This window comes from Trachurus japonicus, chromosome 18 (assembly GCF_045865225.1).
Source record: "Trachurus japonicus isolate A0001 chromosome 18, Traja_1.0".
NCBI classification, from domain to species: Eukaryota; Metazoa; Chordata; class Actinopteri; order Carangiformes; family Carangidae; genus Trachurus; species Trachurus japonicus.
The window spans coordinates 22957408-22976311 of NC_140924.1; the positions used below are offsets into that span (position 1 = coordinate 22957408).

Below are 18904 nucleotides of genomic sequence, written 5' to 3' on the forward strand. Positions count from 1 at the left end.
AAAAGTCCCCAACAAAGTCACCATTTCCTGTTTAGGAGTCAGAGGAATGATAGCATTGAGCTGATTGTAGGACATTTAAAAAACAGACTTTGCAATATGAGCTGCTAGTTGATCATTGCAGAACCCAGAGAGATAATGAGAGATGAGATAAGAGCAGACCAGGTCAAGAAGTGTTCTGAAGCTTGATTCCTGACTTAATGTGAGATTTGATGAAAATCTCAGCCTCATCACTGGAGATGTCCAGTTACTTGTCGTCTTATCAGAACCTCACAAATCACAAGGCGAGATGGTTCGACCGACTCAGTGGAAAACTTACATCAGTGTCCTCTGTACTCTCGCTGTCGGCTTTTCTCGACTCATTGACAGCAATGCTGGATGTCTGAACACACAAGTTTCAACAGTCCCTGTTTCCTCAACACCGCACACAAACACACACACATACAAACACACACACAAACAAACACACACACACGCAGCTGAAGGGCCTGTCAGTGAAAGGATCCTCACTCCTGACTGAGTCTCCTCCCAGTTAAACCCTGTACAGTCCCCACAGACTCCAAGAGCCAAGGTCCTTGGTCCCAGACGGTTCAGATCTGGATCCTGTCCTGTCCCCTCTCATCCAGTCTTCCACCTCAGTATCTACAGTCTCTCTCAGCAGTCATGTGGACTATGCCAAGCCCATCTCCTCCAGCACACTCCTGGGAGACTCGTCCTCCTGCAAAGGCAAAGACAAAAAGTTCAGGTGGAGGACTCACACTATTTAAATCCCTGACCCAGCAGTGTTACCCTGCAGCAGAGGAGGGAGGATGGAGGAGATGGCCTAGTGACATCTGTCTCTGTTGTTATACACTTGGGGTGTCCCTGACTAAGAATTTTCATAGTCGAATCAGATTTTGCCTTTAGTTGACTAATTGTCAAATCCTGTTGTTGATGTTTCCCCACATTGATTCATGATCTCATTTGCGTTTTTTTCCGCTCCGGAGGAAAAAGCTTAAACACCCAAATAAACTAATTGAATTTTTCTGCTGGCATAAGATGACAATAACAGGACATTCTCCATCCATCCTTTTCCTGATCTCACCGATTAGGCTGGCTGCACGACATGCATCACCGTCTCTCTTTTCCTGGCAGTTAAGTGTAGTGATGAGTAATTAAGAAGTGTGAATGGAGAATGAAAACTTGCAAGTCCCATTGTTGTATGAATTGATTGTATAGCAGAATCAGGGGTCGAGTGTCACAGGTGTGTGTGTGTGTGTGTGTGTATACAGGTGCTGTGAGAAATTCTATGTAGCAGCAGTGAGCACCCCCATGTAGTCAGAATGGTACAATCTTTTTTTCCATAACCACATTTTGCTACCATTTGACGGCGAGACTTGCAGTCCAATCAGACTCCTCTGGATCAATTTAACGAACCGTCGACTTTTTGAAGTCACCTCTAATATACACACTTAAAGGGATAGTTCAACATTTTGGCAAATTGGCCCATTGCCATAATCGCTATAGTCATAGCAGTAGGTTTGTTACCGTTATTTGTCGGTGTAAGCTATTTTTAGAACGGCGGAGCGGCAAGCTGCTCAGAGCTACACTACGGAGGCTAGTGGGATTTCTTACGCCTAAATTCCACTGACTGCGGAACGGCTGCAGATCCGCTCCGGTACGGCGGCGGAGCTGATACGTATTTATTATAATCACCGTGTGAGCGTCCACCGACTCCGGGTCCGCTGTGTCGTGGGTCCGGAACGGCACCGGCATCCAGCAGCCCTCCGCAACAAATACGCAGAACTTCTATTTTTGCCGGACGCCAGAGCACGGCGCATCAAGCAGCACAGAGCAGGTCGTATATGACAGGAAATCGCGGGCAAAATACAAAATAAAACACCCGGTTAATTTTCAAAATAAAATACACCATGTTTACAGCGGAGCATATTTCCTGCTTTACACCTTGAAAACGTTGTAATGGGCAGCGAACGGCCTGTAGTCAGCAGCTCGGAGGTTTTCAGACATCATTTCACCCCGTTTACACCATGGACAAGGAGATAGTGATTGTAAAATCAAGTCAGGTCAGCACCAAGTTGTTTCTCTACTACTCCTCTGGATTAAATTAATTGTCTTTGTTTTTGTGGTTCACTTTAGGGCTGGGCGATATAACGATCTCGATACGGGATCGCGATAAATCTTTGAACGATTTCGATAATAAGCTATGGCCCTATTCCTCGATATCACATGAAAGTAAATATGCGCGACAGCAGCCGGCCACACTTCCGTCTGATACTCCGCCTCCTGTCCTGAGCATGCAGAGCTTGTTTGAGCTGCTGCAGCTAAAGGGAGGAAGGATAAGATGGATAGATAGATAGATATACTTTATTGATCCCAAGCTGTGATAAAGTGAAAGTTGTAAAAGAGGGAGGAAATGAGTGGAGGTGGAGCCGATGGCAACTGAAGCGATTGTGAACGTGTGGAGCATCAGTTCGTCTGTCCCGGCTAAAGAAGCCTGTCAGTGTGGAGTCAGAGCAACCTGATGATAGCCTACCACGGTCAGAAAGTGGAGGAAACACGGAGCTGCTTGTGACGTTTACTCTGCGGTAACATGTCTGTTTGCTCATGTACAGTGTGAAGAACATGCGCTAGGCTCAGGCCCCCACATACTCCGGCGTATTTGACTCCGCGGATGTCCGCGCGCACTCGAGGCAGACGAGGACCCAAAGCGGGCGTCCGCCGGTCCCTTCCGTGCAAAGCTCAATTTTTATGACCGCGCGGACTCAATCTGTTTCAAATGTGATACTGTATGCTTGCCTATGAAACCGCAAAAGTCCGCGGACAGTGCGCGCGGAGTCAAATCCACTCACAGTATGCGCCGACAGCCTCTCTCCCTCCCTCTCTCTCTGTCAGCGCCGCGCGCACACACACACGGAGCGTCGCGTCGGAGCGGTGAAGTGAAACAACAACCTGCAGATCACCTGAGTTGACGTTAACTGCGCTCGTGGTTACCGAGTCAGATCAATAAATAGGCTTTATGCACAGCTCCACTACTTCCTGAGCTCAAACAGGCTCCTTTCCTTCCTGTCTTACATTATTGGACAAACTGATGAATCCAGGTGTGTCTGACAGTTGTTGTGACTACTGAGGTCAGAGTCAGACACACCTGGATTCATCAGAGTGGGCTCGGCATAAAGCCTGGTGTCAGAGCAGCTAAATAGCTAAATATTTGTCTACAACCTGTTCAAATAACTAGAAAGACTAAAGCCTCATGATTGACACATTTTAGAGCTGATGTATGGTAGAAAAAAGACAACAGAAAACAACAGCAACAACAATGTAAATCAAATCAAACTGTGGATTATTGAACTGTTCCACCCTTAATGAACATTAAAGTGAACTCATGTCATCCTCCCAAACTGAACACATTCTCTGGTTTCTTCAGGATTCAGTCAGGATGCTGCTTGAACTGGCAGCGGCAGCAAAAAATACATATCGAGACGATATCGAGAATCGATCAATATGGAAAAACATATCGTGATAACGTTTTTTGCCATATCGCCCAGCCCTAGTTCACTTTATGGAAACTACAACCCGCTTTATCGCAAGATCACGTGTTCGCGCTGTGCGGCGGAGCCGCAACAATCAACATCACGGACGGAACTGGTGTGAGTTGACGGAGTCGGAGTACGCAGCCGTTCTGTAGCGGACCCGTTTCGGAATCGTTCCGCATCCAGTGGAATGCCGGCGTTAGTTTCCCTCATCAAACTCATCAAATACACAATCCAACAACTCCAAAACGCTCTCGTGGACAAGTTGTGACCTGCACATTCACCACCCTATGAGGTAATAACGGAACCTTACGAGACAGAGTTGTTTCCAAGGTAAATACAGAGACTGCTTGCTGAAAAACTGTCCCGAAAGGCAACGCGCATCAGCGGTTTTGCATGAATTTACCTCTAAAACAGCTCTGTGTGGTAACGTTCCGTTATTATCTCATAGCGTGGTGAATGTGCAGGTCACACGACAGTGCTTTGGAGTTGTTGGATTGTGTATTTGATGAGTTTGATGAGGGAAACCAAGAAATCCCATTAGCCTACATAGCATAGCTCTGAGCAGCTTGCGGCGTTCTAAAAATAGTTTACACCGACAAATAAAGGTAACGAACCTACTGCTATGACTATAAGGATTATGGCAATGGGCCAATTTGCCAAAATTTGAACTATCCCTTTAAAGATTTACTAATTTGTCACAAGTCATATCATTTCTGTAGTATTGAACTGTTTTCTTCATATCATGCAGGCTCAACAGAAACCCCTACCTCCTGCAGGAGGTCGGCCTGTTCGATGGCTTTGAGGACGCTCTTCTTAGACGTGTCCTGGATCTCGCCGCCCATCAGGAACTCATCCAGAATAAAGTACGCCTTCTCGAAGTTAAAGATGATGTCGAGCTCACATACCTGCATGGACACACACCAGTAATCAATGCTCACATTTCACTTCTACCACCCTGACAGATGAAGACCAGAGAAATTTAACTCACGCTGCCAAAGTATTTATCCAGAAGCTCCACGAAGCGGTGGATCACCTCCAGAGTGATCAGCTCATTGTCCTGCTCCTCTATTGCACAGCAGAAATACAGGCTGGCATACCTGCAGGAACACACACATGAAGAGGCTTACTTCATTCTGGCTGGAAGATGATACTACATGTGATTTCTCAGAGATACTCAGATTGCCTATATTCATTGAAAGTATGTGACTGGTTACTGACCACATTCACCTGTAGTTAATACTGTACTGTGGGACACAATGTGTGTTGTTTGAGTACAAATACTGCCTGACTATTTAGACCTCTACAGCAACAGTTAGACTGAACAAGCCTGTCTCTGTCTAATGAAGCACATGTTTAACACCCTCTATACCCCCAGGCTAATCCTGTAAACTGTAAGTATCTCAAACAAGAACTGCTTAAGTCATATAGACAGGCTAATTCACTGAGCAGTTTCAGGATGACACCTTCTTCAAGTTGAGTGCGAAGTTTAGGCCTGGGTTGTTGTTTGTTTGTGAAGATATTATGTTTACAGTACATAAATCATTAAACTCTCTTATTATTCTACAGACTATACTTAATAACACACATTAGAAAACTACTTTTGTTTGTCCATCTCTGCATTCTCAAACAGACAAACAGAAGAGACCACTTCCTAGTCTGTGGGAGCTGAATAGTAAAACTCTAATTTTATACCTGCTTTTATACCTGCAGGTGTACTATGACCAAAGTACTACAGTAGCATAGACATGTTTGATGTGGTCAGTGATTAAAACATTAAAACTGAACTTTAAAAATTCTGAGGGGTCCTAAATGTTGTCAATAGATACGCACAGAGGTAGACATGGATACATTACATCACTACTAGTGTCATATTCTACCACAACATGGAATTCACATCTTCATTACAAGTATAACCCGACACGTTTTGGGTTTAATACACATGACAGAGATTTACTTCCACAGCAGCTGATGAACACACAGGTCATGTACACAAAAGAGACCCACTGGACTGAATGTGATACATTGGGAAGCATCACTAGGTCACATGAATGTAACAGTCACGGGTTCACCTGCACTAAATAAGTGACCACAGAGCTTTGTCCTGATTGGCTTGAAAGAAAGAAAGAAAGAAAGAAAGAAAAAAAGAAAGTAAGTAAGAAAGAAAGAAAGAAACCTTTATTGTCATTGTATCATAATACCATAAAGCCCCACTGTGTAACTTCTTTTATTGTCTATTCAAAAAAAATGTATTCTTTTGTTCAAAAGTATGCATTTCATTAATTAGTAATTACCCCAACAATAAACTGAAGTGTTCTGGTTCTTTGAATTTACAATTGATAATTTGAATTTACAATATCACATTGATATAGAGCTGGTAAGTTCAATGCTGGCTGCCATGTTGGGCCGCCATCTTTTACGTTCAGTGGCAGCGTGACCTACGGTAACCACAGAAACACTGACTCACTAGAGACACCGGAGCGGTCGGCTCCGGGAGAAATGATGGAGGTTGCGTCTGTTTGAAAACAGTGTGAGGAAGGACGGAGGATCACACTGATGCTGCATTCACGTTGAATCAGGCAGACGGCAGACGGCAAATAAGCTGGATGTCATTTTAGTCAACGAGAGTGGGCCGGTAAGACGTGGGTGAGGTAAACAAATACGACGCGTTGCTATAACAACAGATTGTCACGTCGTGTGCATCATTCTGCCTCGTGCCGGCTGACCACTTGTTTATCCTGTTATGTGCAGTCAGTCTGCCTGATTCGACGTGAATGCAGCATACAGTTAGCCTCGTAAACCAGCCTCTCGCGGAAGTGCATTTCATTTCATTCCGAGGGAGAGTCTGGCCTCATCCCCATTCTAAGCGTTTGGACTGAAACCCTCAGAAGGCCGAGCCAATCAGCGTCGCCCGCTGTGATTGACACAGCACGTTGGCCAATCAGGGACCGACTGGTGCAAAGCCCCGTCACTACACCAACTTGCTGATTGGCTGAATGGGGTTGTCTGTCAACGCTACTACCAAAGATATTAAACCGTCTTTGCTACTACTCCCGCCCAGCTCCCGCCCAGCCCAAACACTTATGGCGCATTTCCACTAGCACGGCTCGGCTCGGTACGGCTCGGCTCGGCGCGCTATTTGCGTGTTTCCACTAGCACGTAGTACCTGCAATCAGGTACACTTTTAGTATCACCTCAGCCCTGGTTCCAAGCGAGCCGAAGCGTTACTAAAACGTGACGTCAGCCGACTGCCTTCCACTGATTGGCCGATGAGTGTCGTCACTGGAAGCGACGACCGACAACAGAAATGTTGCTGCTGAAGCCTGTTATTACCAGAGAATTTCTAATATTTAGACTGGCTCTGTTATTACGTGACTTTATTAAGTTTTAATATTTTTTCATGCGAGAAAGTAACTGTTTAGATCCCCATGTGCGGTTAGTTTATCCAAACGACGGCTGTTTAGAAGTTTGCCCCGATGTTTTTCGGAGAAGTGAAGCTCCAAGTCCGAGCAGCGACCGCGACACCACAGAGGCAGCAGCCCCGGCTCCTGACGTGCTCCGCCGGCCAGCCTACCACCGTCACCCCGAGGAGAACAGACCGCTAATTAACTTCCCCGATGGCTTTTAAGAGGTTTACCACCGGCTGGTTAAACTCTTAAATGTTGGTCTCATTGATGAAATCTAACAATTGTGGCTGTAGCAGCAGTTTGTTTGTGGCTAGACAGAAGAGCAGCACTGCCTTGGGGTCAGCCTACGCACAGAAAACACCACATTACATCAATAAATAAATGTTTTACAATGAACCAGGCCGATCTCAGAGCTGGCAAGACTCTCCGGTAAGGCATATTGAACGGTTAAATGCCGTTAACGGGACGAGAGCAGTCAAAACGGCGGTTTAAAGCTAGCTACAGCGAGGGTAGGTTCACTTCCTGTTTACAAAGTAAAAGCACCAATTCTATCGTAATGGCTTTCCTTATGATAAAAGGCAACGGGTGTTTTATTTTGTGAAAATAACCGGAAGTGCGTTGCTCACTACGGCTAGCTTTAGTAACGCCGACTTCGTTGAAACAAAATTGTAAACAGCTGGTATTTAGTCAGTTTTTCAACACGTTGGGGATCTAAACGACTACTTTCTCGCCTGAAAATGTTTCAAATGTTGCTAAAGTTATATATTTACAGAGTTTAGAGCGTTGCTCGGCGCCGTGTAAATGACGTCACGGCGGCACTAGTGATACTCAGTTGTAATGGAAACACAACCAAACCGAGCCGAGCCGTGCCGTGCCGTGCCGAGCCGTATCGAGCCGAGCCGTGCTAGTGGAAATGCGCCATTAGAGGGGGGATGAGGCCAGACTCTCCCGAGAAATGAAATGAAATGCATTTCCACGAGAGGCTGGTTTACGAGGTTAGCATACATTCGTTAGTACATCTACTGTAACATCAGTGTCTGTGGTTTGATCTCAATGCTCCGGAGCTGAGATAAAGTCATGCATCACACAGAGTCTTGTTCAGTCCAGGTTTAAACTGACTACACACTGTGACCATCATACGACGGAGTATTAGGGCCACATTGACAAATAAAAAAAATCACAAACTTCGAGCATAAAGTTGCAAATTTACGACTTTATTCTCGTAATGTTATGACTTTTTCTCGTAGGAAATGTACGACTATTCTCGTAAATTTATGACATTATTCTCATAATGTTATGACTTTTTTCTCATAGGAAATGTACAACCTTATTCTCGTTAATGCAGGGCTTGAAATTAGCGGTCGCCACTCGCCATTTGCGACCCAGATTCCTCTGTGGCGAGACAGTCTCGCCACTTGGCGAGCTAGAAAAAATGAGACTCCCAATCTGTTTCCAGGGTTTCCCCCAGTGTATTATAAGCTTATAGTCACCTGACAACGTCACAACTTAGTCGCGCATAACGGACATCATGCGTGACGGACAGCATGCTCATCAGTCCGCTGCTGCTTCACAGCTGACCGAGAGGAACGCACCGAGTCCAGTTAACGTGAGCCGAGCCGCGGCTCCAAAAGGCTCAGTCAGCTGCTGTAGCTGTTAGCACGCCGGAGTCGGTGGTGGACTATCCGACGGACGAACACTGTACAATCAGCGCGATATAGCGCATTTAATGTTTACGAGCGGCACAGTGCCAACTTTCCATGCGCCTGTGTCTGTGTGTGTATGTGCGCGCGTGTGTGTGTGTGCGTGCGTGCGAGAGAGACGGCAGGTGGACTGACTGACAGAGATGAGAGGTGGTGAAACGCTGTTTAAAAATTATTATTATACTGTTCTTCTTTGAGTGGGGTGGGATTGTGGGAGGGATAAAAAAAAATGGGGAAAAAAACAGAAGAATGGAAGTCTTCTCTGTCACGTTGTACTGTCATGTTGCTACCTGTGAAATTGCTTCCATTAAAGAAAGTCATCAAAAAAAAAAAAAAAAAAAATTCTGTGAGAGCCTGCTGCAGGCCACCACACTTAAACTACTGTTTATCAGAAAAGTTGAAAGGTCATCGTCTACAGAGCACAATTAATTGAGAAGAACAGGATGACTGTTGTATGGTACTACTATGACTGCTATATAATTAGTGACGTCGAAATACAATAGTGAAGCAACTTGTTGGTTTTGGCTAGTAAAAAATCTGTCTGGCGAGTAACTTTTTTGACCTACTAGCCACTTGGCTAGTAGGTCAAAAAGTTAATTTCAAACCCTGCGTAAATGTATGACTTTATTCTCGAAGTCTGTGTTTTGTTTTGCTTTTCTCAATGTGGCCCTAATACTCCGTCGTACCATCAGCATTGTCATAACTAGACATGAAATTGTATAAAAAACCAGCATCATGATTATTGTCACTAAAATGATGACGTCATCAGTATTATCGTGAGGTGAGAACAGGTGAGGCTGACATCATGGTAGGGCAGTATCTTAAAATGTTTTACTTATGTACCGGTATGACAGTTTATCTAATGTCATATATTGATGTGATATGATGTAAACATCAGGATTTTACCAGGTTAATGTGCTCTCTGCTGTCTCTTCAAATTCAGCCAGTAAGAAAGACACATCAGTGAATGTGTGGTTTTTACCTTTTATAGACAATCTTCAGGTCCCTCCATTCTAGGAAGCTGCACATCTTTGGTTTACGGGCGAGCACGATCTGCATCAGCTCCCTCACCATCTTCTTCTTGTCGCGCTCGGCTGTAGCTGTGTACCACTTCTGCAGCCGCAGCTTCCCCTGACGGCTGAATAGCAGCATGAACCGCATCTGCACACAGACACGCAGTGTGAAAACTCAACACAGATGTATCTGATAATATATGAGATATTTATTTTGGACCATGGGACTAAAGATGGAAACTCTTGAGCTAAATCTGGCATACTTACGACAAATTATTTTTTGCATGTGCATGAATGCAGAGTCCCATTACAAATAAACAAAGAAAGAAAAAAGAAAATGTGATCAGGATTATTCTCCTCCATGTTTTCCTCCATTTTTCTCTGGTTAAAATTGACTTCCTCAACTGCGTCAAAGCAGTTGAGCGACAGCAGCCCGTGAAGTTGCGCAGTCGAGCTTGACATGAGCCCAGCCTCAAGACAGAGAAGTTTGAGAAGGGCTGCCTATACTATCACATGACCACAACCTCAGGTTGTAGCACTTCCAGAATCCATCCAGGACTGGGGGTACAAGTGACATAATGATGATAACTAAATGACAAAACATTTCAAATGTTTCACCCAAACTGTGCTGAACCACCTAAAATTCACAGACGCTTCTTGTGCAATCTGACAGGTAGACTGAGATACAGGGCCGTTGTATAGGGGAGAAAGGTGATGATAATTCTAGGGGCCCAGCGCCCAGTAGGGTCCACAAAAAACCCCAGTAGTCTAATCGTTGTATGCCTGAATTATTCTGCATATGACCCTGACTAATACTCACAGTAATGCTGCATTAGCATCAAAACAAAGTAGGCTAAATAAAAAATTATAGCTAATACATACGTAGTCTAAGAAAAGAAAATAGAAAAGTCAGGGGGTAGGGGCCCACTTTAGTATTTTTTAAGGGGGCCCAGAATTCCTAGCAACGGCCCTGGTACCCTACAAAACTGACTGAACAGCCTTAATAGTATTTTTAGGATGTTGTCAAAAACATGTTTTCACTCTTATAGTGAATTATTAATTGTATATCTGTATATCTATCTATCTATTAAAGTGCTCTTAAGTTTAAGTCAAGTGACAAGTCACTGTCAGCCCTCATACTGCTGACTGTGAATTGTTCCAATGATAGGAAGAGATGACTCGTATAATTTCATTCATTGTGATGATGATTAATAAACTTGTGTATGATACAGCTGTTGGCTGCGGTTGGAAACAATAAGCTGGCTGGAGAACAGTCAGTTGGACTACAACAGTGACCTAGAGAACAATCACCTGCCGCCATCATTGTTTCGTCGGGGGCAAAAGCTCCTGACTTGCCCCCAGAGACTGAGAGACGCTATTCATTTGTTTAATGTTCACAGTTGTACATCACGTTCAGGTGACGCTTAACTTACTGTAACACGACCCAAATACTCAATAAAATCTCATTACCTTGTCGGAACAATGGGACGAGCTATCAAATGGCGTGTGAGCTCGCAGGCTGTGCTGACAGCAGCCAGGTAGAGGCAGCGCAGGTGGACACTTCCTGAAATTGTACACCTTGCTAGCATTTAGCTTAGCACCTAGCTTCTGCCTTCCTGGACTGAGGGAACTGAGTCGCGGTAACTCACCATGTCGTAGTTATAGGCGTTGAGCTGCTGCGACGCTAGAGACGAACTGAAGCCCTGGACCGGTCCAACGGTGACAGACACACCGCGGCTAACAGATGCGCTCCATGTCTGTCAGACACTGCTGAACCACTGGACTGCTGCTGCTGCTCCACCGAGCACTTCCGCCTCTTACGCGCATGCGCACTCCGCGCAGCTGGCTGCAGCTCTCAGGTAAGACCATGGATCTATTATACATCCATGGGTAAGACTCCGACCATAAGAAATATAACTAATAAACATCAGTAAACAATTCAGTATATCTCATAACAGTAATATATAGGCTAGATGATATGTTGCTCCTTTTTAAATTAATAGCCTACAGTCATCTGGCCCAGTTTGCTCCTTTATAATTTGTATTTCTGATTCGTACTCGCTTTGACATTCCATTCTCTGGCATTGAATGTGTGAGTTGTTGCTTTGTTTGTCATCCTTTTATTTAGACTATAAGAGCTATTAAAATATGCTTTAATCTGTAAAAACCTCATCTCAGTTTATCTTGGTTTGAATAAACACAGTTGTATAGGCCTAAAATACAATTTTATTTTTCAAATTCACAGGGCAGTGTGATCGTGATAATTTTATCTCCTGGATAACCCGGCTAATCCTGCTCCTCCAACATAAACCACAGAAGTCCTCTGTAGACCTGGTTCTGTTCAGACTGATCTGACATCAAGTTATACCAAAATAATTTGGTCTAAGACAGGGGTAGCTATAACATCTTTGTTAGCATTTCCAAAAAACATGCCTGTAACACAAAGGCAACAAGGAAAAATAACCCATAACCTAAGGTTAGACAGGTATTCATTATTTCTAATAAGCCCTGTGGGAAATGTGGGAAACCATGACTGTGGGAAACCATGTGGGAAACCATGACTCAACTGTGGGGAATGTGGGAAACCATGATTCAACCATGACAGACACAACAGAATTGTAAAAACATAGACTTTTAATAAATATAAATACTGCAAAAACACAAATGTAACAAATTATACATGGACAAACACTGTACAAATAGATACAATACATCTTTTTTTGTTGTTACTAATGCAGTGTCAATCTGTCAGTGTACAGTGCATTAGTGTCACACATCAGTAACTAGTTTGTTCACTTTCCTTCATTTGCGTCAAACATTCAAAGAAATAAATAAACACAAATATACAGTATAAACTACATGTAACTCAAAGCTCTGTCTCAGCGGTTGTGTCTGTGTGTGGTCAATGGACGCAAACAGTCATGTGACTCTTGGTGTATAGTCATTACGTGTGTGTGTTCATGATATGAGCAGCAGTAGTCGGACACAGCTGGTGAAGGATCTTCAAAGGGTTATTGCTCCTGAGGCTGGTTGAACTGACCCACGAACAGAACAGCACCTGAAACCAGGAAGAAGAGTCACGGTCACACTCTACACCAGTGTTTTCCAACCTTGGGGTCGGGACCCCACGTGGGGTCGCCTGGAATTCAAATGGGGTCGCCTGAAATGTCTAGTAATTGATTAAAAAAAATGACTGATAAAAAATATTTAACTATATTTAACTAATTATTATTCTTTTTAAATGTATGATTAAAAACACCACACACAATTTTTTAAAATGTAAATTTTTGTCTGTTTTTTTCATTAATTCAGTATCTTTCATTTTTCGATGTTAATTTGTCTTTTTTTCTTTTCTATTTTTTGTATTATGAATTTCTGTATTATCTTCTTACTTTGAGGACCACCGCTGTTTTTTACATAGGGGAGGTATTTTCATATAAGCCTTTTTTGGCTTCCACCTCTCCTGCACAATGTTTAATTTGACTATTTTCATTGTTTATCCAGGTTATATAATGTGCAAATAAAAAATAATAATGTATAATGGAAATGGTTAACCACATTTGAAAATTTGTCTGCTGCCCTATAAAATAAGATGTCACATAAAAGCTGAGAGGAGTGTTACCTGTGTGTTTGTGCTGAATGAGGAAGAGGAACGGTCGGTCCAGAGTGATTTCCTCTACTGCCATACGAGAAAACATGACGGCAGCTACAAGAGGGAAGAAAGGAAATAGGTCAGTTGCTGTAATGTGTAGGGCTTCATTGTTCCCAGCACCAAGCACACTCCTGCATCCAGCCATGCGTGTCCACATGTGTGTGTAACCTACCTGTTGCTGATGCTCCTTTGGTTCCTCGCTCATTTACTTCAATCTTAACTCTCTGGAGGACCTTCGAGATGCACAGCCTTTCATCAGCTGGAGGTGCAAACAGACAGAGAGGTCATGTAGTATAACTGCAGCTGTAGTCATGGGGTACAAGGGACTAAGTGAGTTAATAACTATCTTACTGGTTATGCGTGTGAAGTCAGCAGTGGCAAAATTGAACATGTCCGTCAGACCCATCTTCGACAGAGTTGTCTTCAGGTTGACTTCAGAGTCCAGAGTAAACCTGGGCATGGCCAGCCGTCTCTTCACGTTGCGCATTTCTGCTTTCCACTGTTGAATCCTCTGGACGCTCAGATCCAAACCGACTGTGCTGAGCTTAACCTCAGGCTCAAAGGGTGACACCAAAAACATGCTGAGGGATTCACCCTCATATGGGACCTCGATGACATCATAGTCCACCCCGTCAGAAGTTACAAATTCACCTGTTGATGGAGGAGGAGACATAGGTTTTTTAGTTATTTTAGTGTTTATTTATTTAACAGGGACAATACATACAACATTGCCACAAAAAATGGAAAATACAAGACATCTAGCTTCAGCTAATTTGCAGTCTTTGTCCCTGGTCAGGCTTTAGAATAGGATAAAATATAGCCTACTGAATACAATAAATGCAATAATACAAATACAGTGAATAGATAACATGAATAAATAAACACAGCTGTAAAATTCAGATTAAACAATTACACAAGTTAAATTTAACATTAAACATTAATAAAGTGCTGTATTGACAATGACTTGAGAGAAGCTAATCTTCACATTTCTGCTGCTGCTTAAGCCAATGTTTAACTTAACCAACTAACCTAACCTGTTTCTCTGTGAACCTGAGATCAAACTAAGAAGAAGCCACGTGCAGAGTCAACCTACCATAGTTGAAGCGGTTTGTGAGTCTCATCATGTGCACAGGGACACTGCTGCCATTGGAACAGTGGAACATCCTCTCCTGTGTCAGTGTGGGGTCGAAGGGGACTTTCCACAGAGCCTGGAAGTGGAGAGCATTGAGGAGGACCAGGCGGGTTTCATCAGTCAGAGACCCGGGTGCCAAGAACTCAGGGATGACTCCTACAAAGAAAAATGAACATGAGTCAGCACTGTAGAAGTATGGGCTACTGGATAGAGACAGGGCCGTAGAGGAGAAAGGTGATAACTCTAGGGGCCTAGCAACCAGTAGGGCCCACAAAAAACCCCAGTAGTCTAATCTTTGTATGACTGAATTATTTAGCATAAAACCCTGACTAATACTCATAGTAATGCTGCATTAGCATCAAAACAAAGTAGGCTAAATAAAAAATGATAATAAAAATAAAAAGTGGAAAAGTCAGGGGGTAGGGGCCCACTTTAGTATTCTTTCAGGGGCCCCAGAATTCCTAGCAACGGCCCTGGACAGAGCTATTTATTACCTGCAGTGTGGTCTGAGACCCACGAGTTGATGATGCCGACTGCTTGGTCTGGCTTAGTGAAGTCCACCTGGTGAGGGTGAGTCTGGAAGGCCTTGGCCAGCGCACGGCGGTATCCCTTCTCCAGGCTCATCTTCCTCTCCACCATCACCCCGCTGATCGTGTCCACCCCCTCCTCACTGGACAGATCCCGCTGCAGGAGACGCTGCTGCCGTGCCAGCCCTTTTTCTGGAGGAGGGGAGAAGGTTAGAGGAGTGTGACACTGGTCAGCAACACGCAATTTTTACATTTAGCTTTTATTTGCTTGTAAATTGTTTTATTTCTAACATGATGTATTTAATGTGGCAGTAGATGTTGTCGTTACATGTAGGCCTATCATCTATCAGTTGATTATTGTTTTTTCTTTCTAAAAATTAAAAAGCATATTCATTAACTTTGTAATTCACTGACATGGCTAACTTATGGAGGGCCAGGGATATATCAGGAAAAGAAATATAGCATTTTCTTAATAAGTAGCCTAAGTGGTATATGGACCAGAGGTCAGTAATATCTGGACTGTTAAGTTTTGTCCAAACATTTCTATTTTAACGGGCCCAGTATCTCTCTTATTTTACTATTTATTTGTGTACTGTATTCTGTATTTGACTACAATCTACAGATATGCTGGTGTAACTACAATGCTACCTCAAAGCATTGAACAATAACAGACATTATCACTTGAGGATATACAGGATTCATAAAATGGACCTCAATGAATTTCAAATTCCAACTGCTGCAGTGAGACTGACCGACCAGCAGAGGTCAGTGTTACAGTCACAACTTTGGGGTCAGTATGTTGCTGCTAAAGATTTGTCACATTGTTTTGAAAAGTTTGTTTTTTTCAATTATTGCCTTATTCAGTAAAACCCATTGGGTAATCATATTGTTTTATATTACATCATGTGTTACTCACCTCGCAGAGAGAAACCCAGAGCAGCAGTTAAGGCCTTGTTGGTGTTTCCTGCAGCACCAAGCTGTGCCATAGACAGGACAGAGGCCACACCGTACGGGGAGAAGACAAGGTTCTCGTCCACGGAGTCCTCGCTCAATTGGCGGAAGACCTTCAGTCCAAAATCTGTCTGTTTGTCCTGCAGAGAGCTTAGCCCCCCTGTGCACAGGGTCAGCAGCACGAAAAGGCAAAGCATCCTGGGAAAGACAGGAGAACAAGTAGCTACGTGAAAACACTTGAATTTCACACCCTTTCCTTATGCAGACAGGCCACTGGGCAGTTACACACTCTGACTCATCTTTGCACAAAGATGTAAAAAGATGTGTAAACAGTGAATCCCTCAAAGCAAACACTTCAGTTGCCTTCATGAGGACAAAGTTCTGCCTATAGTTTGAAAGAGGAGTGAATCTGTGAGAAGATCTGTGAGTTCATTCTGTTTCTCATTAAGAGGGAGCTCAACTCATTGAGTAACTAATGAATAGCTGTCAGATGGTTTCTGTAAAACTCTGGGAGTTTTGGACAGAAGCCAAAGATATTTTTAGCTTCCAGCAAACTGTGAGGCCTTCCACACAGGAGATTTCCCATCAGTGACAGTGATCATTGAGAAACAGATTATTACAAAAAAAAAAAACTGACTGAAAGAAAAAGTGAAGAATCCAAGATCCAAGAAATCCAGTGTGAGTCATGCTGAATGTGTGTGTTAACAGAGTGAGGCAGTAACGCTGGTTTTCCACTGAGCAGCGACTCAGCAGCTTGATGAATAGTGGCTCCACTGAGACCTCAGACTACGTCCCTCTGTCTACTCACTGAGTTGTGAACAGACACGCTTTCACTTCCCAGCAGAGAAAACCTGACTGTGCAGAGTGTTATCCCAAGCTTTACGCTGAATGAGGTCACTTCTCGGTTTTGACACTGAGAATCCATATTGTGTTTTTTGAGTTTTTTGGGGGGGATCTGAAGTCTCTCCCGGCTCACAAATGAACTGAATTAGTAGCTAACTGGATAATCAGTGCATTTGTCAAGTCTTTCATAGTTTATTCCATCAAATAAAAATAAAAATCATTTTCACATCTTCATCTGATAATAACTCTGCAGTTATTCACATACACAAATTTTACTCTGTACTGTCCACTCTCATATCAAAGGCACATTTCCAAATGTTTTAATGAGTATAGTAGAATATTGTTGCATCAAATGAAGATGGAGGTATTTTAGGGTTCTTGATGTTGCAGAGTTTACTCTTTAACATCCTATATATTTATGTCCAAAAAGTTAGAAGGCTTATCTAAAGTATCTCATAAGTTAGTTGAGTTAACGTATTTGTCACTGTTATTGCCACTTTAATTCATTATTAAAGCCAGCAAAAAAGAATTGATGGTTACAATAATATGTGACTCCCCAGATTACAACTCAACACATGTTCAGATACTGAAGATGTCACTAATGTTTTTTTTTTAAATATTCTGTCACTGCACGCCAAAACAAAAATGTCCTGTCAGCCTTTTTAAAGGTGATAGCTACAAGTTTAATTCCTCCTGGCCAGTAGGTGTAGAACTCACACTCTCTGCTCTCGCTCCAACCCTCTGTTTTACTGGTTGCCAGTTACAGCAGTAGCTAAAGTTCTAATGCTGTTGCCACAGAGATCATTCCATGCCGACGTTGCCAATGTAACCAGATGTAAATATTTATATATTTCGGACCCGCCAAAATTTATTAAACAATTATTTATATACTATTTTTTAAAAATTCTGTAAAATTAATACTTTTATTCTGCACCCCTCTAGACATTCTGTGGATGCATTATTTTAAAAAAATGAATCCTTTCTTGAAAACGTTGTAGCTATAACCTTTAAAGTTAAAGTTATTGTGTATTTGTGATGCTTACCTTGTGATTGGAATCTGTTGGTTTTGCGGCGCTGCAAGTCTCTGTTGTTTCAGCTTCAGTCTCCTGTGCTGCTTCACGTCTGACAGACTTGACTGAGTGCAGGCCTTTTTATACTGGAGAGGGAGCTGCCCTCCATGGTGGAAACCCCGCCCCCCCCCCGGCTACGCACACTCATTAAAGACGGTGATGTCATCCAACACTGTCTGGACAGGCTTCCTTTTCAAGAACACACTCCACCGGACTCTCTTTATCAGTCTGTGTCTCTCACTCACAGCATGACAAAACATATGGAAAGTCACTCAATGTTTACACGCACACACACGCACACACATACACACCACTTTGGCATTTGCTTGACAGTAACTTTGGTTATGTTTGTCTGGCAGCCAAGTGCTTTGGAGAATGCACAGGAAATGTGTTATGTTTCATTTCCTAATGAATTTAAAGTATGTTTGGATCTTAGGTAACCTAAACTCAAGCCAGACTTATGAGCAACAGGTTTGTATTATCTCAGAATTCATTTATCTGGTGCACACAATAGATTCATCAGTGACCAACTTCTGGGAAAGTTACTGTGAAAAACATACAGTAAAACAAACTCCAGTAGTATAATGGTCGCTGCTGCTTGGAGAAAGATGCAGGAGGTTTATGACACCATCCATTGATGTCAAAGAGAGCGCTGTGTTGGCACGCTGTGGCTCCAGCAAAACAACATATAACAGTGTCATCCCATGCCGCTGTCCTGCTTTAAAAATGACAACCAGCAGAGACGTCATTGACTGAGGTTCTAAGTTCACCTCAGACCTTGTTGACTGAACAAACACTCCTCACAGTCTTTGTGTGGCAGCTGCTATGGAGTCTGGCCAAGTGGAGCATTACATGGCTTTCACCTCCAGGAGGAGACTCTGACTCCACGAGTTGGATTGAGTGAAACCAACATGGACAAGGATCGTGTAAGTTCCTAGTTCAAAGGACCATGGAGACATGATTTATTGAGACTGAAATATAGCTTGATTAGAGTCCGATTGATTGAGCTGGTTCTTTTGTGATGTTGTTCCATTCTGGATATTCAGAGTTTCCAGAGGATGAGCTTTTGTGTGTAACATTAT

At 43.1% G+C, this 18904-nt stretch overlaps 2 protein-coding genes across 2 annotated transcripts; both read right to left on the reverse strand.

Annotated features, from left to right (window-relative positions):
* Positions 1-428: 428 nt before the first annotated feature.
* Positions 429-11436, reverse strand: ap1s1 (adaptor related protein complex 1 subunit sigma 1). Its single transcript, XM_085759006.1, has 5 exons — positions 11297-11436; positions 9617-9795; positions 4519-4627; positions 4298-4435; positions 429-715 (listed from the first exon to the last, which is right to left on the reverse strand). The coding sequence occupies exons 1-5, from the start codon at positions 11297-11299 to the stop codon at positions 668-670; spliced, it is 477 nt and encodes a 158-aa protein (XP_085615132.1). The 5' UTR covers positions 11300-11436; the 3' UTR covers positions 429-667.
* An 825-nt stretch (positions 11437-12261) lies between these two features.
* serpine1 (serpin peptidase inhibitor, clade E (nexin, plasminogen activator inhibitor type 1), member 1) lies at positions 12262-17871 on the reverse strand. Its single transcript, XM_085759002.1, has 8 exons — positions 17796-17871; positions 15875-16107; positions 14926-15150; positions 14393-14587; positions 13651-13950; positions 13472-13558; positions 13270-13353; positions 12262-12705 (listed from the first exon to the last, which is right to left on the reverse strand). The coding sequence occupies exons 2-8, from the start codon at positions 16104-16106 to the stop codon at positions 12659-12661; spliced, it is 1170 nt and encodes a 389-aa protein (XP_085615128.1). The 5' UTR covers position 16107; positions 17796-17871; the 3' UTR covers positions 12262-12658.
* Between the last annotated feature and the right edge of the window lie 1033 nt (positions 17872-18904).